Source organism: Mesoplodon bidens (genome assembly GCF_964165515.1).
Source record: "Mesoplodon bidens genome assembly, chromosome: 1".
Taxonomy (NCBI): Eukaryota; Metazoa; Chordata; class Mammalia; order Artiodactyla; family Ziphiidae; genus Mesoplodon; species Mesoplodon bidens.
Window position 1 is genome coordinate 62,961,218 of NC_138176.1, and position 24,704 is coordinate 62,985,921.

At 43.6% G+C, this 24,704-nt stretch overlaps 1 protein-coding gene across 7 annotated transcripts in view; it reads left to right on the forward strand.

Moving 5' to 3' along the window:
• The window catches only part of LDB2 (LIM domain binding 2), a 391,983-nt gene extending 371,572 nt beyond the window's left edge, over positions 1 to 20,411 (forward strand). The window contains exons 6-9 of one of the 7 annotated variants that reach the window (XM_081236872.1): positions 10,071 to 10,194; positions 13,273 to 13,418; positions 16,003 to 16,145; positions 19,064 to 19,194. In XM_081236872.1, coding sequence (XP_081092998.1) covers positions 10,071 to 10,194; positions 13,273 to 13,418; positions 16,003 to 16,107 — 375 coding nt within the window. In that variant the 3' untranslated portion in view covers positions 16,108 to 16,145; positions 19,064 to 19,194. Of the gene's footprint in view, positions 1 to 10,070; positions 10,195 to 13,272; positions 13,425 to 16,002; positions 16,146 to 18,802; positions 19,040 to 19,063 lie in introns of those variants that run through there. The other 6 variants (XM_081236871.1, XM_081236873.1, XM_081236869.1 and 3 more) reach the window with 6 other exon arrangements.
• Positions 20,412 to 24,704: the final 4,293 nt, after the last annotated feature.

A 24,704-nucleotide genomic window follows, 5' to 3' on the forward strand; every position in this document is an offset into this window, starting at 1 on the left:
GACGCACTAACTCCTGCCTGAGATTCCAGCTATGGAAACTATGGATTTCAGACTTGCTATCCACTGCAATCACATGAGCTGTTTCCTTAAAATACATACATACATACATCCTATGGGTTCTATTTCTCTGGAGAACCTTATCTAATACACTGGCAGACAATAAAGAGGCACTTAGAGTAATTCTGAGCCACTGACCTTCATTTTCAGTGTCGGACTCATCTGAGGGCACAACTGCTCAACAAGAATTTTTTAAATTTACCTGAAATTTGCTCATAGCCCTCTAGGAACAGACAGCACTCCTTAGATATTTGTTAATGATTGTGGGATATTTCCAGGCAGATTTTTCCTTTTTCCTTTGGAAACTTTCCAGCTACTATGCCCTAGAATTTAGAGACGCTGGTAGAACACATGAATAGGATACTTGTGGCAATGGCTCAGTGATAAAATCAAGTTATTTACAGGAAAGGCATGTTGACTGAACATTTTTTCTTTATTTACCATTTTTATTATGCTTGGCTTAATTTTATATGACAAATGCATAATTTTAATTTTTTCTACTATACTTTTCTACACTTTGATTTCCTTTTTCCAGCATCTAAGAGAAAAACAAATACCGTATGCTAACACATATCTATGGAATCTAAAAAAAAAAATGGTTCTGAAGAACCTAGGGGCAGGACAGGAATAAAGACGCAGACGTAGAGAATGGACTTGAGGACATGGGGAGGGGAAAGGGTGAGCTGGGATGAAGTGAGAGAGTGGCATGGACATATATACACTACCAAATGTAAAATAGATAGCTAGTGGGAAGCAGCCGCATAGCACAGGGAGATCAGCTCGGTGCTTTGTGATCACCTAGAGGGGTGGGATAGGGAGGGTGGGAGTGAGATGCAAGAGGGAGGAGATATGGGGATATATGTATACGTATAGCTGATTCACTTTGTTACACAGCAGCAACTAACACAACAATGAAAAGCAATTATACTCCAATAAAGCTGTTAAAAAAATTTTTGAGTAGAAAAAAAAAAAAGACTGAACATTTTAAACATCCATTGTACCACCAAAATCTAATAATTAAGCTGTGCGTATATGTGTATATGTGCATTGGGCAGGGAACATCCATGAAATTTTAATAGGTATGTTCTGACAAATTTCCAAATGTCTTCCATGAAGCACCTGCCCCCTCCCCAGACTGATTATCCCCCCATCATAATAAACATGTATAGAACAATTTCCATATGTTAGAACCTAGGTACATACTTTAAGTGGATTTTCTTGTTTCTCCTAACAATGTAATAGTTAGGTACCATTGTTGTCCTGACTTTGCAGATGGAGAAACTCAAACACTAAGAGCTTAAGTAACTCACCCAAGGTCACTCATCTACTAAGTAGCTGCCATTCAAACCAGAGACTAGTTTGCATGCTTAACCACTACACAAGATGCCTCCACACACATTTTAGATACAGTAAGTCCCCTGCATATGAGGTGTTACTGTCAGGCCACCTGATAGAAGCTGGCACCATAGTGGGCCTTGGTGACAGCTGTTGGAGAGGCCATCTGAACCACAGAAAGGACAAGAAATACCCTTACTTATTTCTTTACCCATGTGGTACCATGAGTGGTGTCCCTCAAAAATCCATGTTTATCTGCAACCTGAAGATGTGAATTTATTTGGAAATCCAATGACTAATGTCCTTGTAAGAAGAGGAGAGGATGCAGAGACATGGGGGAAAAGACCATGCGAAGACGGAAGCAGAGGTTGGAGCCATGCAGTCACAAGCCAAGGAACACCAAGGATCTCCAGGGCCAACAGAGGTTGGAAGAGGCAAGGAAGTCTTCTTCCTTAGAGCCTTCAGAGGGAGCACAGCCCTGCCAGCACCTCGATTTCAGACTTCTAGCCTCCAGAATTGAGAAGAAATAAGTTTCCGTTGTTTTAAGCCACCCAGTTTGTGATACTTTGTTACGGCAACCCTAGCCAAATAACTCAACCCACTTTCCTCCAATCTTTCCTGGTGCCTCCAAATGGCCAAAGCTCACCCAAGGCAGTTGGCAAAAAAAGTTGGGAAATAGTGTGCAGGGGTCTCTCCCCTGCAGTACAGAGCTGGGAGGAGGGGGTGGGTCTAAGGGTAGGAAGGCAAATGACCAGAGCACTGTGGAAGGGGTGCTCGTACCAAATGACATGGCAGAGAGATTAAGTCCATGGGTCCGAAGGAAAGAGAATGAGCATTGGAGGCCTTGAACCATCTCTTCATGGGCCTGACTGGTGCTGCCGAAAACAACTGTGAGCTTGGCTCTGTAGCTCAGGAAAGTCGCCCAACGCTTCTCTCCTGAGGGTGGGTCAGAAAAGCAGCCAGCGGCCTCAGTGACCATGCATAGGCGTCCTTCCTTGCAGCCTCAAAATTGAGATCAAGGCATAGATATTGAAATGCACATGCATTACTCCTTGCTCTGGAAGAGGATGGTCCCTCCAAGTCCTGAATGGTTCTCACTATACCCCCTCCTCTCCTGGAGCTTAGAGAGAGCTGCCAATCTCCAGGGTTGGATGTGATAACTTCCCTGAGTAATCAATTTGCAAAACAATTGAGAAAAGGCAAAGGCTCCCCTGGTTGAATCTTCAGATAAAAAAGAGGATGTTTTGAATTTGACAATCAATCTACCTTTAATCCTATCAGGAAATAAACCCAAATCATAATCTGATGTTTTGGAATTGCATAGCTTCTCAGGGAAAGCATTTCCTTCCCTCTCCTGTTTTTCTTCCTCGGAGGCAGAGTGGGTTTTACTCATGTGGATGCCTGTTATTCATTCTTATCTGTTTCTAGGGGAATTACCTGCTTGTTTTGTTTTGTTTTCCTTTTAGATTCCGTATGTTATATTTTTCTTTTGTTTTAATACAAGATCTCTTTTTGTGATGTGTTTCTTAATTAGGAGAGACTCCTTCACCCTTAGATAAGAGCTTGTTTATAATCATCCCCATCCTCTGATATCTTTCTAATTCAGAGTTAGCCAGAAGAGTAGGTTACTGGGGGAAAAAGAAAAGAAAAAGGACTCTGGTTTATGGATTTGAACATTTTGTATTTATCACAGAATTCTAAAACTGGATTATTATCAGAGACATTAGCTACTAAAATGCCATGGACCATTGACCTGATGACCATCCCTTACAGCATTTAGACCCCCTAAGTCTCAAGGAGACCAAGTGATTTACTTCCCGGAGTAACTAACCAATCACATCACACATTGCTGTGTTGGCTCAGTGAAACTGCACCACTGGTGCAACCAGTATTTATCATAATACCAACTTCCATCTTTTGAGCACTGACCTTGGTCCAGGCATTGCATTAAGGATTTACAGATATTGTTTCAAACCTTCAGAGATGAATATCAGTATCTCCATTTTACAGATGAGGAAACTGAGATTCAGAGAGGCTGAAATTCTTTTTTTAATAAATTTATTTATTTATTTATTTATATTTTTGGCTGCATTCGGTCTTGGTGCTGCGTGTGGGCTTTCTCTAGTTGCAGCGAGCGGGGGCTACTCTTCATTGTGGTGCACAGGCTTCTCATTGTGGTGGTTTCTCTTGTTGCAGAGCACGGGCTCTAGGCACATGGGCTCAGTAGTTGTGGCTTGCGGGCTCCAGAGCACAGGCTCAGTAGTTGTGGCGCACAGGCTTAGTTGCTCTGTGGCATGAGGGATCTTCCTGGAACCAGGGCTCGGACCTGTGTCCCCTGCGTTGGCAGGTGGATTCTTAACCACTGTGCCATTAGGGAAGTTCCAAGGCTGAAATTCTTGGCCAAGAACACACAGCTAGTAAATGGCAGACTAGCCACTGGGTTTGGATCCAGATGAATCTGGCTCCAAAGCCTGCACCCCTCTGTATCACCCACCTCTCTGTGTATAGATACACTTCTCTGTGTATATTGTTCCTTGCACAATACCATGTGCAAGGAACAATATAAAAGACAGGGAGAGCCTTGGAACTTGTTATTTTAGCAGAAATTTAGGCCATTCATATTCAGAGAATTAGACAACAGAGCAGTGAGGAGTTAGGAGCACAGGGTTGAAGTCAGGCAAACTTGACTGTGAACCTCTTTTCTGCCCTTCAGATGGTTGTATAACCTTTACAGTATAAGAATCACACTCTTTAATATCAGCTCTGTGTGACTTACTGGCTTTGAGTCTGAGTTTTCTCACCTGTTAAAAGTGGACCAGGAGGTGGTGAGGGTTAATGATATATGTCAGTTGCATACTCCAGGGACAAACATAGTTTAGATACTCCACAGCGATTATTAAGTTATGACTCAACAAATATTTGAGTATTCCTAATACTGTGTTAAGTAAGAGGGAGAGAAAAGTAAAATAGGGCTTGCTATAGATAAGGAGATGAAACAAGTCCACAAGAAAGAAAAATTCCCAATGCAAATATTAACTCTGGGAGTCCTTTGTGGGTGGGGATGGTCAGAGACAGATGTGAGATCTCAGCTGGACCATGGAGGACCTTAATGGTCATACTATTATGACTCAAATATGGTTTGCAGACCAGTGCCAGACTGTGGATCAGTTAGTGATCCACACCAAAATAAGGAACTTGTTTTGGAATGTAAAGCAACTACCTTGTTGAACACATTGTTTAGTTCATCTGAGTTATTTTTTGACACAAGACTTTCTTAATGAAAGAGGCAATGAACTGAATTATACTCTAACTCAAGCTCTTATCCGATCATGAACACATAACAGATAGTTTGCAGACGACCTCCTTTGAGTAGCATTGGTTTAGGACAGAGGTCAGCAACCTTTCTGTGAATGGCCAGATAGTAATATTTGGGGAGTTTGTGGGTCATATAGACTCTGTCATACTTATTCAACTGTGGCATTGTAACACAATAGCAGCTCTGGACAATACATAAGCATGGCCATGTTTAGCCCACTGGCTGTAGCTTGCCAATATCCGGCTGAGATGACTGAGAAAGAGGGAAGAAGATCTTCAAGGCAAGAACAACATGAGCAAAGGCCTGAGCTGCTATGGACACAGTAACCCTGGACAAACCTATATACAAAGAGTAGGTCAGTGGTTCAAGCTCAGAGTATGTCATCCATGATCTGGAAAAGACTGAATTAAATGTTGGAGGTCAGGACCCAGCTTTAGGAGTTAGCCAAATGCCAACCCCAAGGCATCAGCTTTTTAGGCCAGAGCCAACTCTGACAGGCATCACCCACTCCTGGGTTCAGGCCAGGAGATGAGCAAAAAGAAAAAGTGTGGGTGTGTAGCTAAGGAGAATCAAATTTCTCCAGGAGAACTGTCAGATGAAAACAAAACAAAATAACATACTGTCTAGATCTACCAGGTTCTTTGTTACTATGAACAAAGACAGAAGTCCTGGGGCTGAGCTAAGATGTCCCCGCCCAACCAGGACATGTAGTAGTTGGGTATATACATGTGCACATGTACAAAGCATTCTCCAAAGAGGAGGCAATCAGTTATTTATCAAATGGACAAATTCATCACCTCTAAGCCCAGAAGACAATGCCCAATTTGTCTGCTACTAGCAAATGACTCCTTGCTATAAATCTGGCCAAGATATCTGTTAAATCATCCATCCATCCATCCACCCATCCACCCACTCATTTACTCACTCAGAAAGTCACCATTGTGCTTATAGGTTTTGGTTTCATACCAAAGGGTCAGTGCTGGGCCAGAATCCCAGAAAATGAAGTCGGAAGCATAAGGAGAGCAAGCCTAGCCTAAAACTCTCACTAAATCTGCCCAAAGGCATCCTCAGAGCTTTGCCAGGATGGGCAATGGGCAGTGGTTTTCTTTGCGATTCTAAGTGGACCTGGCAGAGGCTTCCTATTCAAAGAGAGGTCTCAGGCCTTGCTGGCTCCTGCCACCTTGCACAGTGCCCTGGGATTCTTCCTGGTATCTTCAGGCAACCCAAATAAAGAGGTAAACTGAGGCAAGCTCAAATGACCAGAAATTGAGTTTATTCAGGAATAGCGGAGGAACTGCAATTAAGGAAACATGCTGTGAGCCAGCCCTTGAGGATTAGGGATGGGCTGTATTTATGGACAAGGAGTGCAAAGACAGGGAGGTCCAGCCAGAGTCCCAGCAGCAAGTTCATTGGCTTGAGGATGTGGATGGATTCTTGGCAGCTGTTCACTGGTCCGGAAGTAAGTTTCCATCATCTCTAAATCAAGTACTTATGGGAAATCAGTCTCTCACTTCTTAAGTTCCCTTCTTCTGAGGGCAGGTTGGGAGTCTCTGTTTCCTATCCTCCGGTTCTATTTTAGATCGAAATCTTTTCACACCTCCCAACACCCCCCGCAGGTGTAGACCAAACTCACTCATGATGCTGCAGTGTTGCAAATGTCACTGTCTGAGGCCTTTCTTTTCAGGCAAACGGACTGTCCACTGGGAACTTTGTAGCAGACACAACTTTACAGATAAAATCGTTCTTTAAAAATCAAAGGACGCTGTGCTATTATGCTCAGTTCCATTAATATGCCTTTGAGGTTGGAGTGAGGTGTGTGTGTGTGTGTGTGTGTGTGTGTGTGTGTGTGTGTGTGTAGGGCAGGGGCAAAGGCATCTATATTTTAGCCCGGATCATATATATTACAAACAGGGGACTCTTTACCTGGAATCAATGGATGGGAGTGTAAGAGTGTTCATAAACCTCCAGATATTTTGTATAAAATTTGGAAGACAGGCTGCATAGCCTTCACCAGATGCTCAAGGGGGTCTGAGACCTCAGGGAGAGCAGGAATCCTGGCTCCAGAAGGATTTGGCTAGTGACTGAGGGAACCTACTCCCCGAACTTTCCTGGTCTCCTTTCATAAGGCCCCAGGCCTTTGCTGTTGCCAAGATGCACTGGCTTGCTATGGGAGAAGGCAGGCTCTTGTCTGAGTTAGTTCTGCCACCTACAGCATGCAGCCTGGCAAAGGCACCATCTCTGCGCCAGAGCTGGAGGCTCATTTGCATACATGAATAAGGGGTGGGCTGTCTCTCCAGCCCAGTACCCCTCCACTGGAAGAAAAATGACTTTGGGGATTCCTGATTAGCATTCAGAGATGCAAATTCCTTTGGGGTGGGTTACAGCAACGGGAAGATATTTTTACATGAAAGGGGAAGGGATAAATCCTGAGGATTAGCACCGGTAAAAAGTGTTACCCAAAACCCCGAGAGGAAAGGTACCTGGAGAAAAAAGAAGGAGAAAATGAGCTCGTGAGTTCTCACAATAAACGCAACTCTCCTACTTCCTAGCATGTGCAATGCTGAGAATCCTTTCTAGGTCCAAATAGGCCTGACACTTAGGAGAAAACTCAATAAATGCTTGTTGATTTAAAGTAATAGAAATGTGGTTTGTTTTGCAATCTGTGCTGTGCTTGCTAATATGTAATCATAATATCTGTTTGTTGAATTTATGTGTCAAGACGTATTATCTCAAATTTCCCAAACAATATACAAGATGGGTATGGTTTTACAGGTGAAACTGAGACCCAGCGTTATTAAGTGGCTCATCCAAGGGTATGCATCTGGTGACAGACTCAAAATCTAGACCTAGATGTCTTGATTTCTAAGTCCATGTTTTGTCCCACTCCATCCATGTATTTCATAGCCACTGTAAGTCAATTGCTCAAGAATGGGAATGGACAAAAAGGAAATGGTTTTAAAACCTTTATAATATTTTTAGTTAAAAGAAAATGTTTTCCCAGTCTTTAGAATTTCTCTGAAAGCTTTTCTTACTGCCCTAGCTTAATAATAGATGCAAACATCTTCTGACCGTGTCTGAAGCTAGCAGTGGTTCTTTTTTGGTGGATAATCCATTCTTATCTCTATGTGTAGAGATGATTGTGGAATCCTTCACTCCATTTGGTATGAGTGACAGGGGAAGACTTGAGGTTGTCTGTAATTTGCACATACTTTGATTTCCAGTGTGGAGTTGTTAGCAGAGGAATACACACTTGCAGTCTTGGAATACGGACTTAATTGCATAGTAACCCTCCCTCTTTCACAAGGTTTTCCTTATTAACATTTCAAAAAGGACTCCAAAGTAAACAAGAAGATAGACAAGATTGAAGATGCATCATAACTAACCCAGATCTCATTACTTTACAGCCTGATACACTAGGGTCCAGTAGCTTTGTCTCTTTGGCTCACATTGCACCTGTGTTGTTCAGGCTTTGAAATCTTAGTCTCTTCTTCCAAAGAAACTGCAGATGGAAGGAGATTACAGTTGGCCCTTAAATGGGGTTTGTGGTTCTGGCAAAGTTTAGATCATCGATAGGTAAAAAGGGCTGAGAAATTTCTCTAGATGAAGGCAATTTTGATTATCATGCCTAGACTTGAGAAGAGAGGAAGGGCATGGAAAAGTGAGGTGGGGGGATAAGAAGAGAGGGGAATTTGAGCTGGAAACCCCTGGGGATTTGTGCATGTCTTGCTTCTATATTTGTCTCTTCTAAAGCCCAGCATATGCAGGGCAGTGGATCTCAATTTTGGGTCATATTTATCAGAATTAGATGGGAGAATGCTTTTTTAAAATACAGATTCAGGACCCCACCTCCAGACTCAGTGAAACAGAAAGGGCAGAGTCTGGAAGTCTGCATTTTTAATAATCAACTCTTCTGATTCTGATGGAAGTGTTCCTTAGACTTTGAGGAACATTGGCATAGAAAGGTCCTCCAGTCTTTCTAAGAGTCACTCCTTAAATGCATCCATTCATTTGAGCCAAATCTAGGAACACAGAGATAAAAGGCATAGTCTCAGCATTCAAAGAGTTCAAAGCTGAGTGGAAAAGAGACTTGGAAGCCGATGGTTACAAAACGTAAATGAGTAAGTTTGTAGAGCAGAAAGGGCTGGGTCCTATGGGAGAGCTGTAGAGTCATCCAACTCAGCCCACACAGAGAGAGGTGCAGAGCCAGGGGGGAAAGGCCTAACAGAGGAAGGAACTTTGCCTTCAAGGATGAGTGGGCATTAGCCAGGAAGAGGGAGAGCAAAGAATTCCAGGTAGAGGGAACCAGAGGACAATAAGGAGTGTGGACTCTAGGGAAATACTCAAGTGAGAATTGGCAGAAGGGAAGGGAGTAGGAAAAACGATGGCCCCATGAACATGGGGATTGCACATCTGCCTTTCATAATAAAATGACGTTTTTCCACATGGGAAGGTGCATTGCCAATGTTAGTATAGCTGTAACTGAAACAGCAATGGATGCATTGTTCCTGGTCTTGGTCTTTGCCCTCTTAGCAACAGTTCTTTCAATGCAGCAGCATTCTGAAAAGCTTCCAAATGAGAAGGAATTCAAAAAGTCCAAGGCAATCCTAACTGAATTTACCTTCTTATTTCATTCATTAATCTTTGTCATCAGAGGTCTTGGACCAAAGTAAAGCTGAAAGATCTAACTAATGGAGAGAAGAAGGGCGACCGTGTGCAGAACCACAGAAAAAGCTCCCACACTGAATGAAAGTCAGCATATGTTACTGACGTTCTCATCTTGTGTAAAATACAAATGAGTATATGAATAAAAATAAAATAGTGTTCTTCATGGCCCTTTATAAGAATTAGGATCAAAAACATACCTTTAGTTGCCACTTTGTTCTCCAAAGTTTAAAGGATGGCTTTCACTTCCACAGAATCTACATAAACTAGCATTGTAACTCACAGTGTGTGGTTATACAAACAGGAACTACAGCAGAGACCAGAGTCAAAATCAGAGCATGCTGCGCTCCATGGAAAAGAGCTTTTTTCTTTAACCAGAGAGAATCATTTCAATTCAGACTAGAACCACATATATCCACCCAACAGTCAGTACAGAATGTGTGGGGATGTGTGTGTGTGTGTGTGTGTGTGTGTATGTAAACCACTCAGCTATAATATGATATTATAAATGATAGTAAATTAAGTGGGCATTATCAAGTGTTGGTAATATTTCTTTTCCTCCAAACTTATACGGAGAAAATCAAAACCCGGGGTTGGGGGTGAAGTACCTTTAAGCTTTCTTTTGGATTCCAGCTGTTAACATTATTTAATGCAAATGTTATCAAGTAGTAAAACACCAATGTCTTTGAACTCCTTGCAGTTGTGTGTAATACTGGAGCCAATGCAGGAACTGATGTCCAGACATAAAACTTACAACCTCAGTCCACGAGACTGCCTGAAGACCTGCTTGTTTCAGAAGTGGCAGCGGATGGTGGCGCCACCAGGTACGACTTTGTTCTTCACTCTCCGTCTACATGCTTTTTTGAGACTTCTTCTGGGGATGAAGGCGTGTGAAAAGGAAGTGATCATAAATGTATCAGCAAAGTAGTTTATAAGGGATATTCTGACCATGATATTGGACCCAAAGACACTGACTTTGTGAAGGGCAAACATCCTCCTTAGATTTAGTGACCATCGTCTACAGTCTCCTCACTTGCTAGATTAGGACCTGAAACCCACAGAAGGAAATTGATTTATTTAACCTTACCAAGAAAATATTGACAAAGCCGAAATCAGAACCCAGGTTTCCTGTCTTCCAGTCCAGTGGTTGTTCCACTGGATAAGACTGGTGGCTGCTCATGGCTTACTGTGATTTTGTTTGTTCTTTGAAGAATGGTAGAAATTATGAAAAGAAAGGGAGGGAGAGAGGGAGGGAGGGAGGGAGGAAGAAGAAAGGAAGAATAGGAGGGAATAGAGGAGAGAAGGAAAGAAGGAAAGAGGAAGGGAGGAAGGAAATAAATAAATATTTTTGCTCTATTTTTTAAAGTATATAATATCAAAGGGTTCTCTGATCATGAAAAGGATACATAAAAGACCCCATTTCTCTCACTTCCCTAGAATGTAGTTTAGATACTATAGTCTCCTGCTGGGGTTCTGAAATTACTGCTTCCAGTCACCATTAATTGTCCTTCTATCTAATACATTTTCACCCCCAGGCATGTGTCGAGCCTCATTGATCATAAAAGCAAAACGTATCCATTCGCTAAAAATTATTTTTATAAAGAGTAACTATTAACACGAGGCACATAGCCTTCTGAATCACAAAATATAATGGTCACCTTCTGCTGGTAATTGGCCAGGGGTTTTATATAAAGTGAATATAGCAGATGTAACCAAGTACATACTTAGAAAGCTGAGAAAAATGAGCATTATTTTACATAGAATAGTTGCATCCCCATCTTACAGGAATTATAGACATTTAGAACATTATTTTTCAGATGTATTAAATGTGCGTAAACTGGCCTTATTTTCTTTCAGTACCAATAAGGCTTCATAGGAAAAAGTTTCGCTCACTAAATGCTTTGAACACCTATTTTTCAACATGTGCACATATAATTCATATATTATTCATTAATTCAGTCATTAACTCAACAATTATTTATTGAGCCCCTACTAGGTGCCAGGCACTGCTCTAGCCACTGTGGGTATAATACTACATGAAAATAGTCACAAATCGCAGCCCTCTCAGACCTTCCATTCTCTTACTGAATCCTCACAACAACCTTATGAGGTATTTCTTGCTATTCCCATTCGATATAATAGGCCTGAGATTTAAAGTAGTAACTTGCCGAAGTTAGCTGAAGCTAGTCAGTGGAGGCCCCTATGTCACAATAAGTTTTTATGTCTTCAATTCGTGACTCTATTACCACAGCTACCTACTGCCAATGGGAGTAATCCAAAGCATACCATTTAGGTGTATTTCCCCAAAATTCCATGAGAAAGTACAAAATTTTTTTTTAAAGTAGCTGATTTCAATTCAAGTCAGAGGAAGAAGATGCCTGTCAGGGAAAGCTGGGTGTTTGCTTTACTTTAGAATGTACCTCTCAACTCTCCTCTAGCCCCATGAGCTGGAACAATTCTGTTTCCTGTTTCCATAACCTTCAGAATAAGCACCCATAACTCTCTATGTATAGGGATGTTAGGTCCTTTGATGAAACTCTTTAAACATTAGAGATAAAATATTTATGAAAGAAAATATGTTATATAAATAGAAACATAATCTCCTACTTCATCAAAAGTCAGAGATAATGTGATGGACTAAGTGGTCTTTGAAATGACCTTCAAGGAGATCTTCCCCATTGTTCATCAGAAGCAGTATAGATGCCTCAAGAAAATGCTACAAGGTTACCTCACTTAGTTCCAGTATGGTCCTGGCTTACCTTCTCTCCATCAGAGTTGGATCTAGAATAGGGTTAGCAAAAAGGATGCTCTTACATGCCATTTCCAATTCATTTAGTAACTGCCTGGAACAGGCTTCTGAAGATTTTTCATTCTCAAAGCAAAGATTTATAATAGTACCTAGTTAATAGAGTTGCTGTGAATATAAAATAATGACATAGAAAACATTAAAAATATGAAAATATTGAGTCATGCTCATAATACATAATAAATAAATAATATTCTTTTTACTACACATTTCCATGAGTCCCTATACTTCCATTAAGATGTTGCCTCATCCTTCAGGTCCAAAATATTTTTTTTCTATTTCTAAACAGACCTATCTGGAAAAGGTCTAGCTTCTCTTCATTAATATGCTGGCTGTAGCATACTAAGACATTTTTTCCCCAGGAATTTTGAAATTAGTTGCATCTTTTAGACACCAGGATCCAAAGCATGGGTATTTCTACTGAGCTTCGGAATCCCTAAGTTACACATCAATGGCTGATGGGATGGACACTTCCTCTTCTTTTTATCGGGTTGGCCCAAAAGTTCGTTCGGGTTTTTCCATAAGATGTTACGGGAAAAACCTACACAAATTTTTTGGCCAATTTTTCAACATTTCAGCGTGTGATAGAGCTGGGCTGCAATATGACACTTAGCCAGTAGGTGCTGCTGTAACTCACTGGTTCACTTAATTGAGCTCAGCTCATACTTCTCTCAACCCCTGGAGGTTCCCTGGGAGTCCCAGAGCCCTCCTTTTGCTATAAAAATATTTTTGCTGCAAAAATATTTTTTGCCCCAAATTCATAATGGTAATAATATTTTAAGTTCAAACTATAGTAGTGGTGTAACTCACCCTAAGACATATTTAGAGCTTCCAGACACACACACACAGTAGATGACATCAGGAAGAACAATTAAATACAAATCACTTTATCAAGATACTGAAGAAAAGAGTTTCAGTCATTGTGTGCTACAAATAAATCAGCAGCTTTCTTCTTTTAGGTTTCGTCAAGTTAAAAGAAGTGGAAAAAATATCAACAGTCCTACTCTTTTGAACTTACAAAAAACGGCTTCCCTGGAGGGCCCGTATTCTGGTGGTCACCCTGGCACTGACCCTCTTTCCATGTTTCATGTTGCAGCAGAGCCCACAAGGCAACCGACAACGAAACGGAGAAAAAGAAAAAATTCCACCAGCAGCACCTCCAACAGCGGCGCTGGGAACACCGCCAACAGCACGGGCAGCAAGAAGAAGGCGCCAGCCGCCAACCTGAGTCTGTCCAGTCAGGTACCTGTAAGTCTCGCTTTCCTTTTAGGCTGAAATCCTGCCTTTGCCTGTCGTCTCCCCGAGTCCAGGGGCCCTACGGCAGTCTCTTTTAGCTGCAATGACCTTCTGGGCCCGGTGGGGGGCGGGGGAGGGGAAGGCAGGGACAAGGGGTGGGAGGGGGGGAGGAGCTCTGTCCTGGAAACCTTCCCCGACAAACTGGGACTTAGAAAGGAATATGAAGAGTCTGTGCTGCAGTGGGACCGGAATGAAAAAGGCTTCAGAGTCGTAGACAGGAGATATGTCACTTAAGGTTTAATTAAAATATCACTTAGCAGGGTGCTGGTGGCATATAAGGGACTCTCAGCACCATCACCGGGACCCCGTGCTCCCCTGGAAACTAGCTCCTGGCACTAAGGCTCCAGATTGTCCTTCGACTGCCCCCCGACCCCCCCCCCCAGACATGGGCATCCCCTCTTATTTTAAGATTCAGGTAATTAACTCAGGCCACTACAAATGCAGCTCAGTGGATTTCGCTTTCCCATTTCATTAGCTTAGGGGGAGGCGCAGCCCCTGGTTTGGTCTCAACTCTCGACCTCTTGAACCCTTTCTTTCATTTCTGGGTCTTGACAAAGGAAATGGGCCACTCAGAAGGGGGCTTCTTTGAACTCCAAAGCTGACAGCTGAGGGCGTCCCCATAGAGGGTAAACTGGGCGGGAACTTTCTTTACCTCCTATGTTTTCTTCCTCGATTTACTCCCTTCTGCCTGATTCCTTCCTGTCTCTGACTTCCTCATCCCAGTACTAGACCACTTTTAAATTCTCATGTGTCTTTAAGCATTTCTTGCCCCTTCTCCCCACCACGATGACTTGTGGGTTTTCCTTCTCTGCTGCCCTTGTCACATCACACTCACCAGGCTTTTGACTATCCTTCAAATCCTGGGATTTTCGTGGTGCTTCATAGGTACCCTCTAGATACTATGTCTTCAAAAATGCGCCCTTTCTTGTAACTTCTCTCAAGTGATGCAATTTTACCTTTTCCCTCTTTCTCACTCTTTCCCCTCTCTTGGTCTGTGGGCCTCACCCTCTGCTTCTGATCCTGCACCATCTCTCTCCATGTGAGAGCGGACCTTCATTTCCAGGGGATTCTCCACTTACTTCTAATTGTGCCTTTCAAATCTGTCCCCCACCCACTCTCTCCCATTTTCCATTGGTCAGTTCTCTGGCTAAAACCAACCCCATCAGTACCTGAGAATTACCTGGCCTCTCCTCTTGTCCTCCACAGACAGAGGACACGGTTGTCATCCCTGTTGCATTAGAAAGAAAAGGTCACGAGAAAGTGGCCGGCCTGTGGGATAGGTGCCATTTTCATTTTAAGACTGCTAGGGATTGTAGTTCTTAAAAAATACCAGAGTTACCTCTGTTTTTTGAACTGAGTTTTCACCCCAGAAGAGTCAGGAAAAAAAAAAAAATCAAAGGAGAAAAACAGAGTCTTTTTATTAAGGTGCCAGTAAGTTATACCCACTCCTGGTTAAATGGGAAAATGCATAGAAAAAAATGGCCAGGCATAAATAAATCAACCCCAAAAGTGCACACAAGCAGCCCATTTATTCATCTAATTCTGGAGTTTTAGAAACTAACGTTTGTTAGTTTCCACGAACAAATGAAAGTACATTCCAGAGATTTCTGGAACTTTGACATAGCTACTTAAAGGCTGCAAGAATTCAGATTGGTTCAACAAGTGTTTTCTGAGCTCCTACTATGTGCCCCACACTATACGAGGTGTTGGTAATAGCAAGATTTAAAAAAAACAAAACCAAAAAAAGACCCACCCAAGCTCTGTCATTGAAGAGCTCACTGTCTAATAAAGTGATAAAGAGGTTTCCTCTCTCCTTGCCAGCTCAGACTCCTGGTTTCAGCTCACAGGGTACAGTATTGAGAAAGATTCTGAGGCCTGGACTGGGTCTGGTGGGCCATCCATTAGTGATGTCTGCTATGGGTATAGAATAGCAGCATGCACATCCATGTATTTTGACATAACTGGCCTAGTCGGAATCATTTCAATTTTTTTTAAAGAGCACCTAACTTTTTCTACTCCATTATGCTCTTGTCCTCCCAACCTGCAATTGCATTTTGGTGGAAGATACCTGTGTCAAGAGGGTTTTTAATCAGTCAAGACCCTTTGGATAAGAACAAGGCGCCGTTAGAAAGTGCGAGTAGAATTTCAGCACTATCCCCGCCATGCAAACAAGGATGTTTTCATTAAGTAAAACTTAAGAGATGGCTGAGAGAAACAGGGAAGTCATCCAGGTTAAGAAAATGTGTACATTTCTGTATGTCCTCCAGCTGAATGGACATCGAACCATAAGCCCTGGCTGGCTTGTAGGGACCACATTATTTAACCCTGTCTCCTGAATGACCAGCACCCCTTTCCTGTTTAAATAGAAATGCAACCTGCAGGCCTTAGCTGCCTTGTCCGAAGGCATGTACAGATCGGGTGTGCTACCACGACCACGGCTGTGGTCCGCACAGCTGCCACGGCAGCAACGTGTGTGTCTGGCGAGGGCTAGGGTTTAATCCTTGGATTCTGCTTCTCACTCCATGAGCAGGGGCTAGGAGCGATCCCGAACTGCAGCCTCAACCCTGGGAGGGATGGAGACCTGTGTCATTCAACAGCAGTGACCCCTTCTGGCCAATTTAAGGAGAAGCATTGAGGGGCCCTGAAAGGAGTCACTTCCAGTCCTCCTCAGAGGTTGGTGGTCCTTGCACGGGGGATTAGTGAGAAGATGTGACACGGGCAAGAGCTGGTGGCACCTGCAGGCCTCTGGCGAGGAGCAGAGGTCTGCTTCCTGGGGAGTCGAGACCATATGGGTTACTCTCAGATGGACCAATATCGCCTCCTGTGGGACACACAAGACAGCAGGGACGGGAAGGAAATGCATCTCTCACTACCAGTGTTGAATGTTGGGGGGGGACTTTTAAAGATGTGGGGCGTGTGGGGAAAATGGTGCCAACATCCCCTAGTTAGAGGGAGCCCAGAATGTATGTTATGTCTCCACTCATTTTGTGTGAGGATAACAAACCAAGCCCTCCTGAGCCGAGAACCCCTATCCTAGCCCAGAGATTTAGAAGAGCCAGGTAGAGCGGTGTTTGTAACTGTGTAAGTGGCCTCAGGTATCTACGTGCATATGAAGTCCTTAGCACACATCTCTTTTGTAACTTGCCATCTATTAATCACTCACGCATGCACACATGCGTGTACACACACACACATGCACACGCATGATTATGCATCTGGCTAAGGATATGTTTTATAATCAGTAAGGCAAATGTGGCATCTCTCTGAAATTTAGGATGCTCCAAAATATCCATGCCTGGACACCTTTTCCAGCCGTTCCTGGAACAAAGATATACCAAACCTATTACGAGCCCGTATAAGCCCCATTTGAAGTGATGGAAATCACTATTTTCATAGTACTTTTCTGGAACGACTGTTATTTTCTGATACAATGAAGGCATCTGACGTGTTGAGAACGTCTCTGCTAATATCACGCTTAAATTGGCTTCTTCTGTTTCCAAATTATGCTTAACCTCCCATTCTCCCAGCCTCTCTCGATGACCTTGGACTCACAGTACTAATGCAGACCCACGTGTCGCTTCTAACATTCTTCTCCTGCCCCCTGACACCTCATGCATGTGTTTCCCCAGCCCTTCAAAGTGTGCTACACACAGGTCATTTGGTGGAATTAACCCTCATGTCGTCCTCCACCCCCATCTTAACCTGGTCTTCCCGCCTGCCTTTGTTCCTGATCGTAAGCGCGGTCTCCTAATTGCCCATGACGAAGTAACACTTTTTTATCCCCAACACCCCAATGGGTCAGGTGGAGGCCACATTCCATTTAAAATCCTGTCAGCATTCTTGCCACTCGGAGTCTGTGTCTATTTTGCATCTCACTTTAAGAGTCCTCACGAGTCTCCTACATGTCAGTGTCATGTCTGGCTCTTCGTGGCATCCTAAGTACATTCTTGGAAACACACAACTGAATATCCTGCCAGTACCTCGATTGCTGAGTCTTCCCAGGTCATATTTTAGGCATTTGCTTCATCTGGGGCATTTCTCTTTAACATCACTGTTATCAATTCACAAGAGTGATTAGTCTGAAAACAGTGTGAAACCTATTGATTATCTCTCCTCTAATTCGAGGAGAATCGATCAATCAAACAAACAAGGTTTTCCATTCCAAAACAAATCAGGTGGTCACTAAGGGATTTGTTCAACTGGCACCTTCAAAATTCTAGAAGGACCCTGGCGGGGCTGCTGGACCCTCTCCTGACCACAGGCAGTATTCCACTAATATACTGCTCCAGGAAAGCCTCTCTTGCCCCAGTGAAAAGAATGTCTACCCAGCTGTCAAGGCAAATTAGCCTCCCTATCAGAAAATTCATACTTACGTCTCCAAAAGCATATGGCCAGCCCTGATTTTCCAGCCTCAGTGGAGGCTGATGGCAGTCGGGCACTCTTAAGTAGACTGTTGCTCAGAGCCCGCCCAGCAGGATCCACCTGACAGGTGTCCTGTCCCATGCCCATGTCACCCATCAACCCCATAGAGTCCCCTTGGGACAGAGAGGCCAGAGCCCTGCCCTGTGTATGTGTCCTTCTCCCCTGTCCCCGTGCTTCTGCAGCAGTGGCCTCCACAGAGCTCCCAGCTACAGTAGGTGGCTTCCTTGTTTGCATGGAAGGACAATTTGTACTTAAAGGAGTGATTAGATGGATTCTTCTTGCATGCTTCCATTTCTGATGACTACTGGCTTCATCATTGTAATTACAATTAGCGCTCTTCATCTTCCTTTTATGGCACCAGCTGGACAGACTGGCTCTCTTTACTGCCCAGATTGGTGGTGGGGTTGCCTGTGTGGGGATAGGTGACAGGCACCATGGAATAACAGATGGTAAATTCAGGGCTTGTTGGCAATCAGCAGGTTTTTGCTAATGACTTAATTAGCTATGCAAATTGTCAAATCAGTGTGAACATTGTTTTTATCGAAAACTTTACCTAAATTAATTACCATAATTAAGTAGCAGAATGTCAAGGATATCGGCTGCATAAAAGGGCCTGGCTGAGTACAGAAAAGAGAGATCTGTCTTCAATTAAAATGTATACCGTCCTTGGGACAGAGAAAATGCCGTTTGGAATGAGTTGCATGACTATTGCAGAACTGCATCCTCCCCGTGTTGGCTGCTAGTTTCCAAAGCCATCCAGAGGCCCTAAATAAAAGTGGTGGATTTCTGGAGGTCTTGCAAAGCACCCAGCAGAAGGTTCCACAGCCCTCTCAAGAGTCCCCAGTGTCGGCAAGTTGAAAAGCGTGGATTTTTTTAATTTTGAAAAATCCATTTTTTTATTTCTGCAGATTGCTAGCATTGCTCGTTCTCCGGTGTCAGGCTGCGCACTAAGGACATAAACTCGCGTGGTTGTTACACATCAGGAGGCGATGTTTATTTCCTGTAGAAAAATCCAATATGCGTCTTGGCCCCCCGACATTGAGACTTGACCCCGGTGTACAGGACACGAGTGTGTCTGGCCTAGATCCCCCAGCGCCTCCCACTAGTGTTTTAAGCTGAGCTTCTCTCTCCCAAGGTTTCCCTGTAATAATGTCAGCTGCTGTTCACAGGATGTGATGGTGGTAGGAGAGCCAACTCTGATGGGAGGTGAGTTTGGGGACGAGGACGAAAGGCTAATCACTAGATTAGAAAACACGCAGTATGATGCGGCCAACGGCATGGACGACGAGGAAGACTTCACCAGTTCACCCGCCCTGGGGAACAGCAGCCCATGGAACAGTAAACCTCCCGCCACTCAAGAGACCAAATCAGAAAACCCCCCACCCCAAGCTTCCCAGTAAGATTGACCAGCTCCAGCATCCACTGTCAATAGCCACCGTGGGTTACACTCACTATTTCAGATCCTTACTCACAGGAGAGGAAGGAGGAGACATTAAAACTTTTCCAAGCAAATACCGATTTCTAAACCACAGTGATCTGAGTTTCTCTCTTTCTTTTTTTTAATTGAGAGGATCATTCCCAATAAACTTCCATGACCCCTCCCTGGAGGCCTTCACAGGTAACACAGATACTGGCACTGATCGTGATTAAAGTAAGAGCAAACGCTAGCGCTTCTCCTGGCTCGGTTTTAACCACGTTTGTTAACTTCATTCCACCCCCCCCCGCCCCACCCAACCATCCAACGAAGGCCATACTGTCAATAAACCCTCAGTGCTCAGGATCTCATTCTATGCCGAACCCAACTACAGATAGACTTTTTAATATTGTAAAATATTTTCTGCTTTTTGACTTGCATCTGAGAGTTTCTTGTTTCAGTAAAAAAAGAAAAGAAAAAAAATCCACTTTTGGAAAGTAATTTAAATGTACCTTTATTTTTTTTTCCCCTTTCACCTTTTCTTTCAATGGGTAACAGCTAAGAGGGCCCAGCAGGGTAATTTATGGCCGAGCTAATGTCAATTGGTCCTCAAGCCTGAGTTGGTTCAATCGAGCCCGAGTGCTGAAACAAGAAACATCTTTTTGTCATCAAAGACACCAAGGCAGATTTTTATGTAAAGAAAGGCACTTGGCCCCCTGAGAATGTATGCGTTTGTAAAATTTCTGTTGATCCAAATATTTTCAAGCCATGTAATCCATTAATTTTGTGGGCAGTTTAATAAATCTGAAACTCTTTTGTGTTTTTTTTTGTTGTATCTGAGTTAACTGTTGTTTCTTTTCATAGTATATTTCCTGTATAATATTTTGTAAAGCCCTAACCTAGTTCTTTTATGGGGACTTTTCTTTGGGAGCAATTCCAGTGTATTTATGTGAAACTTTATAAAAGAACTAATTTTTCCATTTGCATATTAATATGTTCCTCTATACATGTAAAGACACAGTGGCTCCGTGTGTTATAAAACAGCTGTATTTTATGTATGCTTTACTGATAAGTGTGCCAATAATAAACTGTTAACGACCAAAGCAAGTGTGTCTGGGTGTTTGTGAGCCTGGCAGAGAAACCTGCCCACAATGATGAGAAGTATTGAGCTTGGATTTATGGCCCAAACTCCAGATGGAATGGAATTGTGAAACCTGCACCATCTTTATAAGGTATGGTTTCTTTCCCCGCTCACTGCAGTTTACTTGGGCAGACACAGGGGTGCCTTCCATGTGCCAGGCACTCTGCTGGCTGAGGACACAAGGATGGGAAAGGAAGGATTGACCTGGCTTCCTGGGGCTGGCCAAATGCAAGGGCAGTGGCTTCCATTCACTGAGTGCTTATTCTGTACCAAACATCTCTATTTAAGGTCCACAGACATTATTTCGACTAATCCTCACAACTCCGCCAAGTAAGCCTTAATCTCCCCATTTTTAAAAATCAGTTCCTCGGTTTGCCTGTTTTTCTAAAAGATTTGCAATACAGAGATATGGAAAATTCACGTGAGGACTTTTTGTTTAAAGAACTTTCATCATATTTTTCTGCTTTGTATCCATGAGGAAGATGAGAGAGGAAGTCTGTTAGTATTAACTGAGTGTGTACGAAGTGCCAGGCCATAGTAATATATCTTCTCAGCCTGTTCTGGAAAAGGGGGGCTTGAAAAAGAGAAGCTAAGGGAGAGTGTGTGTCTTAGGTTGAGATTCCCAGAAGAAGAGCCTGAGACCAGGATCCCGGGCACGGATTTATTGAGGGAGAGTTCTTCAGTAAAGAAACCTTTAAGGGAGTGGAGGGGGTAGGATAGGGAAAGGGGAAGAGCCTAGGAAAGCTTCAGACTCAGGTAACCTACTCCCTGAGCCTGGTCCATGGTGCAGGGGAAGGTTTGAGCACAGTTATCCCCTCCTGGGCTGAGCCGCCAGACTTCTGTGCACCTATACTGGTCAGTCATCGGCTGGGGCCATCCCCAGGGTGTGTAGGAAGTGGTAACTTTTACAGAAATATGGCACCCATCAACCAAGGGCTGTTCTGCAGAAAAGAGGCCAACTAGAATGCAACAGTCCTAGAATCTTCGCATGGGTGGACTGGTCTCAGAAAGGGCTTCTGGGCAGGGCAGCAACAGTCAGCTTCATTAAGTGACTTGTCCCATCTCAGAGCTCATGGGTGACACAGTTAGAATTTGATTCTGAATCTCCCTTGACTACAAAGCCTGGGTTCTTTCTAGAACATCACATTGCTTCCCTAGAACATTAGCATTTGAAGGAAAATGTGCAGTACAATAGCAACAGAGCCAAAGGAAATAGAGGAGAATGGCTACTTTATTGCTTCCTCACTAGTGTACTGCTAAGAGAACTGCCAGTTTGTCCCCCACCCCACCTGACCGTTTTAGGTTTTATCAATTCTTTAAAGTCAGCAGTATGCAATCATTACAGATGATGCCTAGGACAATTTGTTTGACATCTGTTCCCGTTATGTATTACTCCATAGCCAATCAACCCCAAACTCAGAAACTAAAGAGACAATTTATTATTATCAGTTACCCTTCTGAGAGCTCACTGGTCTGTACCAGGTGGTCTGCACTTAGAGGCACAGATGCTGGATGGGGCTGGAGTCATCAGAGCTTAGGCTGGGCTGGACACTCAAGATGGTGCACTCGGGCTTCCCTGGTGGTGCAGTGGTTGAGAGTCCACCTGCCGATGCAGGGGACGCGGGTTCGTGCCCCAGTCAGGGAAGATCCCGCATGCCGCGGAGCGGCTGGGCCCGTGAGCCATGGCCGCTGAGCCTGCGCGTCTGGAGCCTGTGCTCTGCAACGGGAGAGGCCGCAGCAGTGAGAGGCCCGCGTACCCCCCCAAAAAATAATAATATGGTGCACTCACATTGCTGGCTATTAGGTAGGAGCTTGGGTAGGGCTGTTGACTGGAGTGCCTTCCCATGCAGCCTCTCCATAAGGCTTTCATAGAATGATGGTTGGGTTCCAAGAGCCAGCATCCCAGGAGAGGAGAAACATAAATTGCCAGTGCCTAGAACTGAAATACCATCACTTCTCTGTGCTATCCATCAAGGCAGCCCAGATTCAAGGGCTGGAGGCACAGACTCCACTCCTTGGTGGGTAAGTAGCAGGTGCCTCCAAGGAGGGGAGAAACTGATGGTGGTCATGTTTGAAAACATCTACATCATCCAACACAGTTCACAACCTGTTCCTTGCTTACCTTACTTTGTATCTTTAGCCACTTCCCACTTGAACCTGATTCACCATCTACCTAGACTCCTCTCATTTTCCTGAATACACTAAGTGCTCAGGTCACACGTGTCTTTGTATATGTTTTTTCTCTCTTAGAATGCCATCCCCCACCTTCTTACATAACCAAAGCTATTCATTCTTATAGGCCCAGTTTGATTCTCAGGTCTCCAGAAATGCCTCCCCAACTCTGGTCAGGGTCTGTTGTCCCCTCTGAGGTCCAAGAGCCCTTGGTGCTTGCTTCCTCCTTGGTTCTTTCCTTACAAATTTTTGTTTTTGTTGTTAAACACTGTCCCACTAGACATTTCTAGGTCTGAGTAGTGTAATCATTTCCATCTGAATCTTTAATATCTAAACTCTATCACACATGTTGGTGGAATAGATAGAGTTAAGAACTTCCAAGCTAGAAATCATGGAACCACTGCTTACCATGCATTTTTCCATTACATTTCAAACAGTCTGTAATTCTATGCCACAACGTAAAGTGACATTTATCCCTGTAGGTACGTAAGAAGGTAAGAGGTAGCAGAGATGGGCTTGTTCAAGTTTTTCAGAGGTCAAGTAAGCACAAAACAAACATTTTACACAACATTGGCTTAAGCGTAACTTCTATTAAGAAACCCCATGAGATTTGTCAGGCCCAGAATAATCCTAAGGGCAACCATCTATTAAATACACACTGTGTGCCAGGCACTTGCTAGGTGCTTTGCCTGGGTGGTCTCAAACTGAGAATCCAAGGGTATGTAAGTTGGGTTTTGCTTTGTAATAATCTCCAAACCTCAGCAGGCTTTGACCACAAACCTTTTATTTTTCTCACTCATGGGACTGTGGGTCACCTGGGGCAACTCTACTTCAGGTCTGCCCCTCAGGTCCCTTTCTACGACAGTGGGTCCCCAGGGCATGCTCTTCTCTTGGCAGATTCTACTCATGCTGCATCCATTGGCCAAAGCAAGTCACAAGGACAATCCAACATAAGTGGGGTGGGGAAATATACTTTACCACTTGTAGACTGCAATGGCAACGGGTATGAGTAAACAACTGAAAATCCAATCTACCACTGGCAGCCTACACAAAGGTGCCTGAAAAACTTCTAATCATTTGCCAACATTTAAAAACTGATGAATTTTCTATAAAAGTTAAAATTTCTTGCTTCTCTCAACAAATCGGATCTAACAACCATAGACTCAGACTTCTGAATCCCTGGATGGTAACAGTTGGCTGGCACCAGGTCATGGCTACCCTGCTTAGACACTCCAGCTCGTCATCTCCACACCATTTTACTCACTCACTCTACCTGCCTGGCTTCTGTTGGCGGCTGCTCTATACATTACACCATACTCTCTACTCCTTAAAGCCATATTTGGAAGTTGGTATTGGGGACCCATTTTACAGATATGAAGACTGATGCTCAGACAAGTTAATTGACCTTGCTTATCACACAGCTCATAAGTGGTGAGGTGGGCTTTGAACTTGGGTGTCAGGGTCAAAGCCTATACTCCTTTCACCAAACCACACTGGTTTATAGGAGCCACAGTAGTGGTTACCTTCTGTTGGTTAGGTTAGGAATGGGAGAAGCATGATCTCATTGAATCTTTGCAATATCTCTGTGGGTGAGGTAAGGTTATTTTCCCCCATTTTGCAGATGGAACGTAGAGCAGTTAAAAAGTTTGTCCAAGGTCACAGAGCTCACAAATGACAGCATCATGTCACCTGGACTCTGACCCACTTTATTAGACTTACTGTCAGGTGCACAGTCCGTCAGTGGGGTGTTTGGAGGTGTTCTCTGGCCTGGGAGAAGGGTCCTGGCAACCACCTTTCTGCCATTCACTATGTATTTCAGGGGGTGACAAAGAGTTTGCCAGAGATCAAGACTTGCCACTTACGTGGTAATGGAACAAAACAGGGAGGCCCCCTTTTAGGGCCTTGAAATCTCGAGGATATCTGACAAGGGATTTATAAATAAGTGGCCCAATCCCTTAGGGAAATTCTTTCTCTCTCCATTTCTCTTTAACCTTGAGGTGAGCATTTAATGCAATAGAATAACACAACCCACAATGGTACTACATGAGGTGGGGCACAGTGAGAACAAGGCCAACAAGATCAA